Genomic DNA, 15,575 nt, shown 5'->3' on the forward strand with positions numbered 1-15,575 from the left:
ATTTAGAGTCAAAGCTGCAGCACCACACTAAGAAAACTCTGTTGCCACAAGTGAGTCTCAATACCAAGTGAAAAATCAGAATTTTTTGGGGGGGTGGGGCAAACAGCACAGGCTTCTGCCATGGAATGCTATAATACATGAAGCCGGAAACAGTTAATGGGAGGCCTCCACAAGGCTCTGTCTTGGCCACATTTTTGGAAATGGTTTGTATAGAGGCTGCAAAAAGTATCTTCACCCAACTGCCACTAACAGGAAGTAAAATTGGTATTTTAAAGTATCCCAATAAAATAAGCAGCAGCCATCGGTTGAGTCTATTAAAACTTATTGGTCAGAAAAAACAAAAAACTTATTGGTCAGATATATATATCATATATATGTATGTATGTATACACATACATACATATACATGACTCTTGCCTGTCTGGGTAAAGGATTACCCAGTAAACTTTTTTTTTTTTTTAACCAGGTAAAAAGTTACCTGTCTGGGTAAAGGATTATGGGGAAAGAGGTATTTATCAGGAAAAGATCGATGCTTAACTGCTGCTAAAAGACCAATGAGATCTTTGGATTAATTTATGAGCTATATCTAGGTCAAGGGAGGAAATGATACTCCTTCTACCTGCTTGGGAGTCACAAATGTCAACAAGCTGCCCTGAGAAGACCTGAAGAATGGGGGAGGACATAGGGAATGGGCCACTCAGCCTGCTGCCCAACCCAGCCTGCAAAGCCTACAGTACTTACTATTTGGCTCTTTACAGAAAAAGTTTGCCAACCTTGTCAACCTGGCTTCAGTTAAAACTTGTTCAATGAGTCTCATTTTACGGTCAATTGTGCATAGCATTAATTAAGACATCTGTTGTGTTTTAGGCTAAAACTGTCTCTAAAAAAATATAACTAGAGGCCTTGGAGACAAGCCCAGGTTTTTTGCTAATACACATCAGACTTGAATATCAAATAACAATCATCCTTCCCATGTTTTTTTAAAAGGAAAAGGTGAAAGAAGAGAAAGAGGGTCCATCAGGCCTTTGGGACACACCAACTGCTCTTGGCTTCAGTTCTAGAAATAAGTGGGGAAATAGGTGAAACATACTTAGGATCCCCCGTGTCTGGCAAAGCAAAAGTCTATCCTCAAGCCCTCCTCTGATTCCACTTAGAAAAACTGATGCCCAGAGAACATTCTGGTTAGTTCTTTCCAAAGTTGTTTGGATCTGGCTATAGCTGTTAAGGGTCACCACTGCCCCACTCAGCCTCATCCCAAGTAACCTTTTTGAGTTTGGCTTTGGAGGAAAAATTGAGAACCACTTTGCAACACTGTAGGGATAGGCAGCAATAATCTGTAGGAAAGTAATTCCTCGGAGTGAAGGAGGCAGAGCCACGGATTTGGCTACTTACTGAGACAGTAGAGCTAGGAGTGTTGGTTCCATAGCCTGAAGAAGGCAAAGAGGCCAAAGACCAGCGCCGTCCATCAGTCCTATGTAAGATTAAGAATATTAGGCAGTTTCTACAGGACCCCACCCTGAGCCCTGGACCTGCCTGTCTTTCCATCAGCACTGTTTTTGGGCAGTTGGTTCACTGGTAGGCTCTTCCTTATCTCTAGACAGTATTGCTTGGTCTAGTACATGCTCTCACATCTCTCTCCTACATGGAGCCTATAGTCATGTGTTTTCCACCGTAAAGACAAACATCTCTAACTAAAAAGGAGTCCATGACTTCGACATAAGAATACTGTGGTTCTGAAATTAAAAAAAAAAAATCTTCATAGTCTCAATATATTCGCTTTTATTTATTTTTTCAACATATTCACTTTTAGAGAAGTAATGACAGAGGACTCCAGCTAAAGGCACCACCACAAACACAGAAATGCCACTGAAATGCAGCTTTTCCCTTTTTTGAAGGCTCCATGTGAAAGGCTCTTTGGTCTTTCCCAGGCCACTGGATAGACAAGGAAGAAGTGGACCGCCATCTGGGTCGGAGTGTGAATCAATCATTGGCAACCAGTCAAAAGTTACCTAAGATCCATTAGGACCCATAAAACCAGTCATTGAGAATGTTTAACCTCATGAAAAAAGACTGAGGTGGTATATCCTTAGCTGTATATAACATTTTGGAGCAGGTTTCCCGCTGCTCTGGAGAGGATGCATCTCAAAGTTCTCATCACAGAGAACCAGTTATTTGTTTTGCTATGGAGGAGAAAGCTCAAGCAAGTATCTGGTTTGAAGCTTTTATAAATTACATGGATAGATGATTCTTTCCTGGACTAAGGGATGTGCTGTAACACAAGTGTTTTTTCTTGTGAAGCATGGGAGTATAGGAGAAAATTTCTTTGCTGTGACCACAGAACCTTAGAACATTAGCAATGGAGGACCTTTAAAATTTAAATACCCTCAATCTTCAGAGAAAACACTAGTCCCAGGGATTTGGGTGATGTAGTCCAGGCCTCACAGTTAAGGGAGGTGAGGAGAGGCGGGGAGAGGAAGAAGAAAGGGGACTCAATCTTGCCAGGGCTTTCCCCTTCGAAGCACTCCTCCCCACCCCCACCAATACCAAGCAGGTTTTCCTACTATATACTCTGCAAGAGGACAGCCCAAGGTTCCATGCCACATGCAGCTGATTAAACTTCATGCCACCCAGGCAGTTAGTTCTGCTGGAACCTAGTCTCTGAGGCAAAGAAATGTCCAGGAGGCTGCTCAAACATGATGTTCTCTCTGACCTCTTTTGTTTGGTTCTGGGAGCTCTATATAAGAAAGCAAGTCAATTCTGGGAAAATAGAGCTCAGCAAAGATAGTACTAGTCTAACTCAGGGAGGAGTTTCCCAAACCATTGTCAAATGCCTCCATTTCCTCTGTCTGGTTATCTCGCTGAGTGAGTGAGGAAATTTGTGGGAATGAGGGTGACTTGTCCCTAGGCTCAGAAACCTGGAACCATTCAGCAATTCCTGCCTTTAAGTATATGAGCTCTGAGCCTTGGTTCCAGCAGGGGGTTCCCTTATGGCCTCTTTGCTAGATTTAAAAAGCCAAATGTTCATACCCACAGTCAGAGAAGACTCATTACAACCAGTTCTCACCAAGCACAATACCATAAACCATACTGTCTGGCCATGCATAGCAGTTTCCCAGCCCTTCTCCCCATCATGTCCACTATTACCTGTCTGTTCTGTGGCCATGGCTGCAGTGAAAAGACATATAATTGTGAGAATCAAATGGAACCAGAGAGACTAATCTGTTTAAACCCTGGCATTTGGTCAAGTGCAACAGGAACAAACTTTCTGTTTAGGAATGTGTGGAAGTTTGAAGGATTAATGGATCTATCCTTAGCATTTCATTAAATCTGTGTTTTGTGATATTCCAAACCCATATGATCCTGTAAGGTTCAAGCCTGACCTCAGTAACCTAGCAAACAATTCCTGAGTACCCTGTTTGGCAGGGCTGAAGTCTTCTTCCCCACCCCTACAAACACCTAGCTGCTTTATCTACTATGTCCTTTTAAGAGGACAGCCCAGAGTTCCATGTTCCATGCACATGACTCAAACTTCATGCCACCTGAATGATAGGCCTGTTTGAATCTCACGGTAATACCAGGTCCCAAAATTCCTTAGTTGATCCTACTCCTAAAGCCCAGATAATGAGGTAGACAAAAGAGCACCAAAGGAAAATGCTATTCCTTCTGCCTACAATGGTCTATACCCATGTCCTCCCTTTCAACATGGCAGGCTCACTCTTATCCTCCAGTTCTTAGCTTAAAATTCAATCTCCTTCAGAGAGGCCTTACATGACCACCCTGTATAGATCCTCCCGCCCCATTCCCTTCCTATGCTTTCATGCAGCATCATGTTCTTTCACTTCATGGTATTTATCACAGTTTATAACTATGAATGTTTGCTTGTTCATTATTCTTTCCCATCACTCATTCAACCAAAAAGCACTGAGTAAGTGCTTTTTATACACCAGGAGACACAGCTTTCAATATATTAAGGGATCTCTATTAAAGGTACCTTTATTCTGGTTGAGGGGAGATAGAAAATAAGCAAATAAGAAAATATCAGATATTGAAAAGTATTAGTGTGAAAATAAAACTAGATGATTTGAGGAAAATCAGGAGTGGGACCCTTTATGTTACATAGTTAGGAAAGGCCTCTCTGAGAAGTTGACACTTAAGAAATAAAAGATGAGAAATAAAAGAATGAGTTAACTAAGTTAAGATCTGAGAAAACAGCCTTCCTTACAAAGGGGGTGCACAGACTCTACTAAGTCTACTGTCTCAAGAAAGTAGGAACTATGTTTTTTAAAAGAATTATGGCTATATTGTTACGATTACATCACTAGTTACCCGGCACAGTACCAAGGCATACTGGGTGCTCAGTAAACATTTACTGAATGAATGGGAAATGACTCAATGCCATTTATAGAGATTGGTCACAGACAGACCTTGCTGTCCCAGCATAGACATATGAGGCTACAGTTCATACATGAGACAGGAAATCTAGGATAAGAAAGACTTTCCAGCTAGGCTAGAAAGACAAATATGTCAATCCAGCATAGTCCTACCTGGATCCTTGGTTAACTAACTGTAAGTTACACAGGGTGGGAGAGATCTGTCCATGGAACAAACTTAGATGACATTTGTTTTGAATGAATGACAACAAGGGGCACTCAAGTCAACTATCCAACAACTCCCAACCAGTCCATGTTCACATCCTTTTCAGCTATATAGAATCATGAAGAGGAAGGGAGTAGATTTTTTCTGGGTTGTCATTTGCAGAGTGAGTTAATGCTGTTTCAAAGAATGTACTCTTTTTCTGTTATCTTTTAAAAAAGGAATTTAAGTACAGAAACTGCTCTGGCATCAAGCTGCATAGATCATTTTGTGTCCACTAAAGGTTCCAAATCTGGAGCCATGATTTGTCTGGAGGACTTAATGCCAAAGACTGGCTCTAATCAAGAATACTTTTAAGAATAAAAAATAAAGTCAAAGAACATGAACTCTGCCAAGAAAGAATTTTAGAAAACATTTTAAAAAGTAAAATCATTTTCTGTGGAGCCTTGGTATGCAGTTTGGATGAATTCATCTCAGTTAGCTCAGAACGTCTCAATTGGCCCTGGCAATGGACTGAGCTGTCAGGACTGCTAAAATGTTCCAGGGATAAGTTTATATCACTTCCAGAGGAGTGAGATGCAAGGAAGAATATAAGCATGGCCCTGAAATACACCAAATATTTTCCGGATTCATGAGAGGATAAGTGAAGACTCTGTAGTTTCTTTTTACCCTGGGAAAGAAGCAAATGAGGCCACCTCCAGCAGCTCAGAATTAGTTGAGAAAGGTTAATACCTTGGGTTCCGCTGGGAAGAGAGGCCATTTTCTCACTGATTATGCTAGGATAGCTCTTGGTCAAGAGTATAATGTTCTGGAACGTACCCTAGGAAACCAGGGACTTGTGATCATAAAAATAAACTCACTTCTTGCCCATTCAAAGAACTGCTACACACATTTGTCATAGAGGAGGTTTTCTATCAACTTACCTACGGGCAGGAACAAAGGAAAAGTGAGCAGGTGCACTTGGAGAGAAATTCCGGGGGCTATCCAAAGGACTGTTACCTGTGGGTGGGGAAAGGGAAAGAAACCCTCTGTGAAGTCTGTTTCTGAGGAGGACTGAGGCAACTTTCAGGGAAGAAATCTCCCCCTAGCACTGGCAATTAGCACTCAAGTGGTTATGTATTCAGGCCCACCATCAGTTCAACAATTCCCTCTTTGTAAAAGTTTGGTAGCCCAGAGGTTTCTCCCTTGTTTCCAAGTTGCCTGTAACCATCTATCTCTCAGACATCCATTCTAGTTATAGCAGCAACTGGCCAATTTCCTGCCCTCCTAAGGATACCTCAGGCTCAAATCTGCTTAAGCAAGTTAACCCAACTTTCCAAAGTCTTGAAGAACTCATTCAATGAGATGCTTATTGATGCAGATGCTTCAACATTTCTTGAAAGGCAACAAGACTCCTTCCTGGTCTAAAAGCCTCTTGGACATATATCTCTGTACACTGCATCCAAGGCTAACCCAGAAATATGCATGCTTAAGAGAAACTTAAGTTCTCTGGTGGGGACTTAGGATAGCAGCATTCCTTAAAAGAGACCAAACACCAGGCCCCTCAGTAGGCAAAGCATGCACAACCTCATCATGGTATAGGAATTACCTCCATTCCCTTATTAGTTTTCACATGTTCCCTGTAACTTGCTAACATGCACCACAGAAGGTTCGAACAAAACCATGCTTACCTTTGCACTAGTCACAATAGTTCTTGGACCTAAGACTGCCATATTTCTCTGGCCTAACTTCCAGGGGGGGTTAGTATTCAGAAGCTTCTGATGGCAGAAGCTGTCAATGTGTCTCAAAGTAAGTACCACACTCCATGATGTGCTGACCACGCTACCAATCTCTGTCTGCCTCCCCACTTCTGTACTCACTTCCCCACACAGCACTTTTTTATCAGTTATATAAGGCACTCTCAGGGCACCTGGCTGGTTCAGTCAGTGGAGAGTGGGACTCTCAACCTTGGGTTGTGGGTTCTGGCCCCACACTGGGCATAAAGATTACTTAAAATAAAAACCTTAAAAAATAATAATTAATAAATAAACAAAGGTATTCTTTATGAGAAAACTAATTATAAGGAGGCATTTTCAGCTTCCATTTATCCCCTTGACTGGGAGCCTCAATGAGGTGCACAGCCTTATGCAGTAGGTCTGTTCTCAATCTAGTACCAACTCTGGGTTTCCCTTGCTCTATGACTAGGACTATCTCTTATGATTTATTCCTACCTCTTGGCTAGCACAGGCATCAGGATATGAGAAAAAATATCTGCAGTAATTGTTTCCTTAGCCAGGATTTAATAAGTATCAGGCCTCCTCAGAATTATTCAAAGCCTTTTTAAAAAATGATGTCATCTCAAAAATTAACAAATAGGGGATCCCTGGGTGGCGCAGCGGTTTGGCGCCTGCCTTTGGCCCAGGGCGCGATCCTGGAGACCCGGGATCGAATCCCACATCGGGCTCCCGGTGCATGGAGCCTGCTTCTCCCTCTGCCTGTGTCTCTGCCTCTCTCTCTCTCTGTGACTATCATAAATAAATAAAAATTTTAAAAAAAAAATTAACAAATACCTTCAGTTTGATTCTTGAATGTAAAGCCAGATACCCTTTGTTGGTTCCCCAAACTGCTCAGCTAAAGCCTCAAAGATATTCTTGAAAGTGAGTATCCTACACACAATTACTGCCCTTCCAAGGACCAGGTGTGGTGCTGGTTCTGGGGTAGAACACAAAAATCTTCCAGGTGCTAACAGCAATGCTAGGGGTTCAAAGAACATACATATGTGAAAAATAACACTAAGAGGGGGAAAAAAAAACGGCAAATCATCATCATCATCATCTTTACCACCACCATCATCAGAGCATCATTAAGCTAAAGACTTCAAGAAGTCTAATAATCCTTAGAAGAGAGTGAGGGATACAGAAAACACAGATGAAGAAATAATACCCAAGAATCTCCAGCATGAGCAAGAGGAAGAAAACTACACCAAAGCCCATTATAATCAAATTGCTCAAAACTCATGATAAAAAGAAAATAAAACCAGTTAGGTGGTGGGCAAGAAAGACATGTTATATACAGAGGAACAAAGATAAAGATTTTAGCATATTTCTTATTGAAAACAATGTAAGAATACAACAGAGTGATATCTTTGAATTATGAAAAGAAAAACAAACCCACTAACCCAGAATCCTATACCCAGCTATTGTGTAAAAAAGAATTTGGTGGCTTTTGTCCTCAGTTCCTGGGAATGAGCCTAAATCTTTGGAATTTCCCAAGTGACAGGAGTGTCTTTGTTATTCATGGTGGGGCCTGATAGTTTATGCAAATGTGACTCAGGATGGTGGCTGGCCAGTCCAGAAAGACCAGCCATATGGTGGCAGGGTTGGTGCTCTAAACCATTTGATATCAGTCTGACCTTCAGGGAATGGAAGGGGGGCTAGAAACTGAGTTTAATCACATATTCAATGAGTCCATCAATCATGCCTATATAATGAAACCCCAATAAACACCAAAACTTTGGTGAGCTTCCTGGCTATTACTCTGCATACTCTACATATCAGTGTGCTGGGAGGGTGACAGATTCAGACATCATGGGAAGAAGGCATGAAAAGCTTCATATGTGGCACCATCCCAGATCTCATCTTATTAGTCTCTTCTGTGGGCTGATCCTGATTTATACTCTTTTTGCTATAATAAAACTCTATTTGTAAGTATAATACTTTTCTGAGTTCTGTGAGCCATTCTACTGAAATATTGACCCTGAAGAAGTAGTGGAAACCTTTGAATTTACATTCATTTGGTCAGAATTATGGGTAGCCTGGGAACCCCAAGCTTGCAGTTGGGTGTCTAAAGTAATGACAAAAAAAAATAAAAATAAAAATAAAAAAATAAAAATAAAAATAAATAAAATAAAGTAATGACAATTTTGTAGAGGGTTATGTTCAAAACCTGTGAAGTATGGCTTAATTCTGGGTAATTAGTGTTAAAAGTCATTGTACCAGTGAAAATACTTTTAAAAAGCAAGATGAAATATCTTCTCAGATTAAAAAAAAATCCTCAAGAACAGCAGCCTGCGCTACAATTAAAAAAAAAAAAAAGTCCTTTAGGCAGAAAGAAAATGATACCAGGTGAAAATATGGATCTACATAAAGAAAAGTTAACTACACAGGAAACATAAAGATTTTTTTTCTTATTATTTAAATCTTTTTAAGAATAATAAATGTTTGAACAAAAAAAATAAGGTGGTGTGGGATTTATAACACGAGAATAAGAGTTTGAACACCAGGCTGAAAGAGGGAAATGGAATGGTACTATTCTTATACTATCTGTAAAGAGTGTAATAGTGATATATATTGGACAAACTAAAGCAACTACTAGGTAACAGTTATAGCTCATAAGCCAGGAAAAGATATAAAATAGAATAAAAACCAATCAATCTCCAAAAAAAGCAGAAAAAGATGAAGAAAACAGGACAATTAGAAAACAAACAGGACGATGACAGATTTAAATCAAATCATATCAACAAGAGTAAATGTAAATAGTCTAAAAGCCCCAAATAAAAGGCAGAGATTGTCAGATTGGATTAAAAAGAAAGAACCTATTAAGGAAACTGAAACCATATTAATAACCTTTGAAAAAGAAAACATCAGTCTCAGATGTCTTACTGATAAATTCTATCAAACACTTCAAGAAAAACTAGTACCTCTGCAATTTCTTACAACAGAAGTGGAAAGAACACTTTTTAAACTCCTTGTAGGGGATCCCTGGGTGGCTCAGCGGTTTAGCACCTGCCTTCGGCCCAGGGTGTGATCCTGGAGTCCCCACGTCGGGCCTCCTGCATGGAGCCTGCTTCTCCCTCTGCCTGTGTCTCTGCCTCTCTCTCCTTCTCTCTGTGTATCTCATGAATAAATAAATAAAATCTTAAAAAAAATTAAAAAAAAAACTCCTTGTAAAAGGCCAGTATTACCCTAATACCAAAACCAGATTAAAACATGACAAGAAAGCTACAGACCAGTATCTCTTATAGATATAGATGTAAAAATTCTCAACAAGACATTAGAAATATAAAATCTTACAATGTATAAAAAATTACAGACCACAATCAAATGTATTTACTCCAAGTATGCAAGATTAATCCAACATTTGAAAATCAATTAATATAATCCACCACAACAGACTAAAGAGGAAAAACCATATATAATTGCATGAATTGATTCTGAAAAGGTATTTGACAAAATCTAAAATCCATTCCTGATGAAACTCCCAGCAAACAAGGAACAGAGAGGAACTTCTTCAATTTGATCAAGAACATCTACAGAAGACATACTGCTAACGGTGAGAAAGAGGATGCTTTCCCTCTAGGACTGGGAACAAGGCAGAAATGTCCCCTCTCACCACTCTTATTCAACATCATACTGAACATCAGTGCAAAACATTTTTTAGAAATTTTACTTACTTATTTGAGGGAGGGAGGAAGGGAGGAAGAAGAGCGAGCGAGCACACACACACACACACACACACACACGCACGCACAAAAGCAGGGGGAGGGGCAGAGGGAGAGAGAATCTGAAGCAGACTTTGAGCCTGCATGGAGTACCATGCCAGACTCGACCTCATAACCACAAGCTCATGCATGACCTGAGCCAAAACCAGGAGTCAGACACTTAGCTGACTGAGCCACCCAGTGCCCAGCAATAAGATTTTTTTAAAGGAAATAAAGACAAATATATTGGAGAGGAATAAATAAAACTATATTTGTTTGCAGATGACAGGATTGTCTATGGAGAAATTAAAGAACTGAAGAAGAAGAATCGAAGAATTGAAGAAGAATCTAATCAAAGAAGAAAAAAAGAAAATGAAGAAAGCAAAAAAATCACTGCTGGAACTAATAAGCAAGGTCACAGGATACAAGGCTAATATAAAGTCACTTGCTTTCCTTTATTCCATCAATGAACAATTGGTACTTGAAATTAAAAATAATACACAAGGGGTGCCTAGGTGGCACATTCTGTTAAATGTCTGCCTAAGGCTCAGGTCATGAAATCAGGGTCCTGGGATCAAGCCCTGTGTCAGGCTTCCTACTCATGGTTAGTCCCTCTGTCCCTCCCCCTGCTTGTGCTCATTCTCTCTCTCTCTCAAATAAATTTTAAAAATCTTTTAAGAAATACAAAATACAATTAACTTTTACATAAAAAAATAAATTTTTATGAAATCTAACAAAATATATACACCCATCTATATGCTGTAAACTATAATGATGAAAGAAATCAAAGATCTAAATAAATGAAGTACTGCATGTTCACAGATTAGAAGAATCAATATTGCTAAGATGTCAATTCTTCTCAACCTAATCTACAGATTCAAGGCAATTTCAATCAAAATCTCAACAAGCTAGTCTGCGAATGCTGACAAGTGGATTCTAAAGTTTACATGGAAAGGTAAAATAACCAGAAAAGCAACATGATACTGAAGAACAAAGACCATTACTTGACTTCAAAACTCTTTATAAAGATCAACATCACTAGTCAGCAGAGAAATGCAAATCAAAACCACAATGAGATATCACCTCATAACAGTCAGAACAGCTAAAATTAACAACATAAGAAACAACAGGTGTTGGCAAGGATGTGGAGGGGAAAAAACCTTCATGCACTGTAGGTGGGAATGCAAACTGTTACAGCCACTGTAAACAGTATGAAGTTTCCTCAAAAACAACCCAATTTATTATTTTTATTTTTTATTTAAATTAAATTAACATATAATGTATGGTTAGTTTCAGAGGTAAAGGTCAGTGATTCATCAGTCTTATAATACCCAGTGCTCATTACATCATGTACCCTTCTTAAGTCCATCACCCAGTTAACCTCCTCACCCCCTCCCCCTCCAGCAACCCTTAGTTTGTTTCCTATGATTAAGAGTCTCTTATGGTTTGTCTCCCTCTCTGATGAAAACAACCCAATTTAAAAAGGAGGAAAAAGATCTGAACAGACACCTGACCAAAGAAGATAGACAGATGGCAAGTAAATATAAAAAGTCATGTGTCATAGGGAATTACAAATTCAAACTACATGGGATACTCATACACACCTATTCGAATGGCTACAATATTTAATGTTGGTAAGGATGTGGAACAACAGGAAATGTTACTCGTTGGTTAGAATGCAAAAAAGCACAGCCATTTTGGTAGACAGTCTGGCAGTTTCTCACAATGCTGAACATAGTTTTATTGTTCAATTTAGCAACTACATTCCTAAGTAATCACTTAGGAATTCAATTGAATCACAATTCAATTGAATTGAAAACTTATCCTCACACAAAAATTTGCACATGGATGTTTACAACTTTATTCTAATTGCCAAAATTTGGAAGCAACCAAGATGTCCTTCAATAGATAGATGGATAAACCATGATATATCCAGACAATATCATATTATTCAGCACTACAAAGAAATGAGCTATCAAGCCATGAAAAGACATAGAGGCAACAAATGTATATTACTAAGTCAAAGAAAAGTATTATCTGGAGGTGTCTTTGGGTCTAAAATGAATCTCTTGTAGACAGCATATGAATGGGTCTTGCTTTTTCATCCAATCTGATACCCTGTGTCTTTTGATTGCAACATTTAGCCCTTTCACATTCAGAGTAACTACGGAGAGATATGAATTTAGTGCCACTGTATTATCTGTGAATTTGATGTTCCTGTAGATTGTCTCTGTTTCTTTCTTGTCTAACTACTTTTGGGCTCTCTCTTTGCTTGCAGGATCCCCTTTAATATTTCTTGCAGGGCTACTTTAGTCATCACAAATTCTTTTACTTTCTGTTTCTCCTGGAAGTTCTTTATCTCTCCTTCCATTCTCAATGACAGCCTTGCTAGATAAAGTATTCTTGGCTGCATGTTTCATTTAGTAGCCTGAATATATCATGCTAGCCCTTTCTGGCCTGCCAGGTTTCTATGGATAGGTCTGCTGCCAATCTAATGTTCCTACCTTGTACATTAAGGACCTCTTATTTCAAGCTGTTTTCAGGATTTTCTATCTCTGAAATTTGCAAGTCTCACTATTATAAGTCAGGGTACTGATCTTTTTTTATTGATTTTGAGGAGGGGTACTCTGCGCCTCCTGGACTTGAATGCCTGCTTTCTTCCTCAGATTAGGGAAGTTCTCAGCTATGATTTGCTCAAATATACCTTTTGTCCTTCTCTCTCTTTCTTCTTCCTCTGCACCCCAATAATTCTAATATTGTTTCACTTTATAGTATCACTGATTTCTTGAAGCCTCTCCTCATGGTCCATTAGTTGTTTTTCTCTTTTCCTCAGATTTCTTCCTTTCCATCATTTTGTCTTCTATGTCATTGATTCTCTCTTCTGCCTCATTTACCCTAGCTGTTAGATCATCCATTTTAGACTGCATCTCAGTTACAGCAGTTTTAATTTCGGCCTGCTTAGATTTTATTTCTGCACTAAGAGATTCACTAGTGTCTTTTATGCTTTTTTCAAGCCTAGCTAGTAACTTTATAATCATTCTGAATTCTAGCTCTGACATTTTACTTATATCCAATTTCATTCAATCTATAGTAGACAGTATTACTTCTGGTTCTTTCTTTAATTCTTTAAATCTTTAAGTACCTAACTTGGGAGCAGCCAATATACAAACCAATTAATACAAAAATTAAAGAAACACATTGATAATAATACAATAATAGTAGGGGACTTTAACACCCCACTCACAGCAATGGACACATCATCTAAGAAGATCAACAAGGAAACAAGGGCTTTGAATGACACTCTGGACCCAATGGACTTCACAGATATGTTTAGAACATTTCACCCTAAAGCAGAATACACACTCTCCTCAGGTGCCATGGAACATTCTTCAGAATAGATCACATAGTGGATCACAAATCAGGTCTCAACCAGTATAAAGATACTGAGGTTATACCATGCATATTTTCAGAACACAATGCTTTGCAACTTGAACCCAATCACATGAGGAAACTTGGAAGGAATTCAAATATTTCGAGGTTAAAGAGCATCCCACGAAAGAATGAATGGGTCAACCAGGAAATTGAAGAATTTTTAAAAATGCATGGAAACAAATGAAAATGAAAACAACTGTTCAAAACCTTTGGGATGCAGCAAAGGCAGTTCTAAGAGGAAAGTAAATAGCAATACAAGCCTTTCTCAAGGAATTAGAAAAGTCTCAAATACACAAGCTAACCTTATACCTAAAGGAGCTGGAAAAAGAACAGCAAATAAGGCCTAAATCCAGCAGAAGAGAAATAATAAATATTAGAGCAGAAATCAATGAAATAGAAACCAAAAGAACAGTAGAACAGATCAATAAAACTAGGAGCTGGTTCTCTGAATTAATGATATCAATAAACCCCTAGCTGGATTTATCAAAAAGAAAAGAGAAATAACCCAAATAAATCCAGTCATGAATGAAAGAGGAGAGATCACAACCAATATCGAGGAAATATAAACATTTTAAGAACATATAATGAGTAATTATATGCCAACAAATTAGGCAATCTGGAAGAAACAGATGCATTTCTAGAAACATAAACTACCAAAACTGAAACAGGAAAAAATAGAAAACTTGAACAGACCTATAACCAAGGAAATTGAAGTAGTAAAAAAAAACAAAAACCTCCAACAAAAGAGTCCAGAGCTGATGGCTTCCCAGAGGAATTTTATTGAACATTTTAAAGGAAGAATTAATATGTATTCTTCTGAAGCTATTTCAAAAAAATAGAAATGGAAGGAAAACTTCCAAATTCATTCCATGAAGCCAGCATTACCTTGATCCCAAAACCAGACAAAGATCTCACCAAAAGGGAGAATTACAGACCAATATCCCTGGTGAACATGGATGTAAAGATTCTTACCAAGATACTAGCCAATAGGATCCAATAGTACATTAACAGGATTACTCACCACAACCAAGTGTGATTTGTTTCTGGGCTGCAGGGGTAGGTCAATATTCACAAGTCAATCAACATGATACATCACATTAATAAAAGAAAGGACAAGAACCATACAATCCTCTCAATAGATGCAGAAAAACCACTTAACAAAACACAGCATACTTTCTTGATTAAAACTCTCCACAGTGAAGGGATAGAGGAGACATACCTCAATATCATAAAAGCCATATACAAAAAGCCCACAGTGAATATCATTCTCAACGAGGAAAAACAGAGCTTTTCCCCTCAGGTCAAGAACATGACAGGGAGGTCCACTCTCACCATTGCTGTTCAACATAGTACTAGAAGTCCTAGCTTCAGCAGTCAGACTACAAAAAGAAATAAAAGGGATTCAAGTTAGCAAAGAAGTAAAACTCTCACTCTTTGTAGATTACATGATACTTTATATGAAAAACCCAAAAAAAACTCCATCTCAAAATTGCTAGAACTCATGCAGGAATTCAACAACATGGCAGGATATAAAATCAGTGCACAGGAATCAGTTGCATTTCTATACACTAACAATGAAGCAGAAGAAAGAGAAATCCGGGAAATGATCCATTTAGAATTGCACCAAAAAACATAAAATAGCTAGGAATAAACCTAACCGAAGAGGTAAAGGATCTTGTCTAAAAACTAAAGAACACTTATAAGTGTTCCTCAATAAGAAATTGAGGAAGACACAAAGAAATGGAATAATGGAATAATATTCCATGCTCATGGATTGAAAGAACACTCTTAAAATGTCTATGCTACTCACAGCAATGTACATAATCAATGCAATCCTTATCAAAATACCATCAACACAGTGCTGGAAAAAATAATTCTAAAATTTGTATGGAATCAGAAATGACTCCAAATAGCCAAAATAACGTTGAAAAAGAAAACCAAACCTAAAGGCATCACAATTCCAGACTTCAGGCCATACTACTAAGCTGTAATCAAGACAGTATGGTACTGGCACAAAAACAGACACAAAGATCAATGAAACCGAACAGAGCACCCAGATATGGACCTTCAACTCTATGGTCAATTAATCTCT

General features: G+C 38.6%; 1 protein-coding gene across 16 annotated transcripts in view; it reads right to left on the reverse strand.

Annotated features, from left to right (window-relative positions):
- MAST2 (microtubule associated serine/threonine kinase 2) overlaps positions 1–15,575 on the reverse strand; it is a 208,308-nt gene that overhangs the window by 34,098 nt on the left and 158,635 nt on the right. For 12 of the 16 annotated variants that reach the window (XM_072772329.1, XM_072772328.1, XM_072772331.1 and 9 more), the window contains 3 exons: positions 5,517–5,592; positions 3,145–3,165; positions 1,393–1,471 (listed from right to left, as the gene is read on the reverse strand). In XM_072772329.1, the coding sequence (XP_072628430.1) occupies positions 1,393–1,471; positions 3,145–3,165; positions 5,517–5,592 (176 nt within the window). The remainder of the gene's footprint in view (positions 1–1,392; positions 1,472–3,144; positions 3,166–5,516; positions 5,593–15,575) is intronic. The other 4 variants (XM_072772330.1, XM_072772339.1, XM_072772338.1 and 1 more) reach the window with 1 other exon arrangement.

This window comes from Canis lupus, chromosome 13 (genome assembly GCF_048164855.1).
Source record: "Canis lupus baileyi chromosome 13, mCanLup2.hap1, whole genome shotgun sequence".
NCBI lineage: Eukaryota > Metazoa > Chordata > Mammalia > Carnivora > Canidae > Canis > Canis lupus.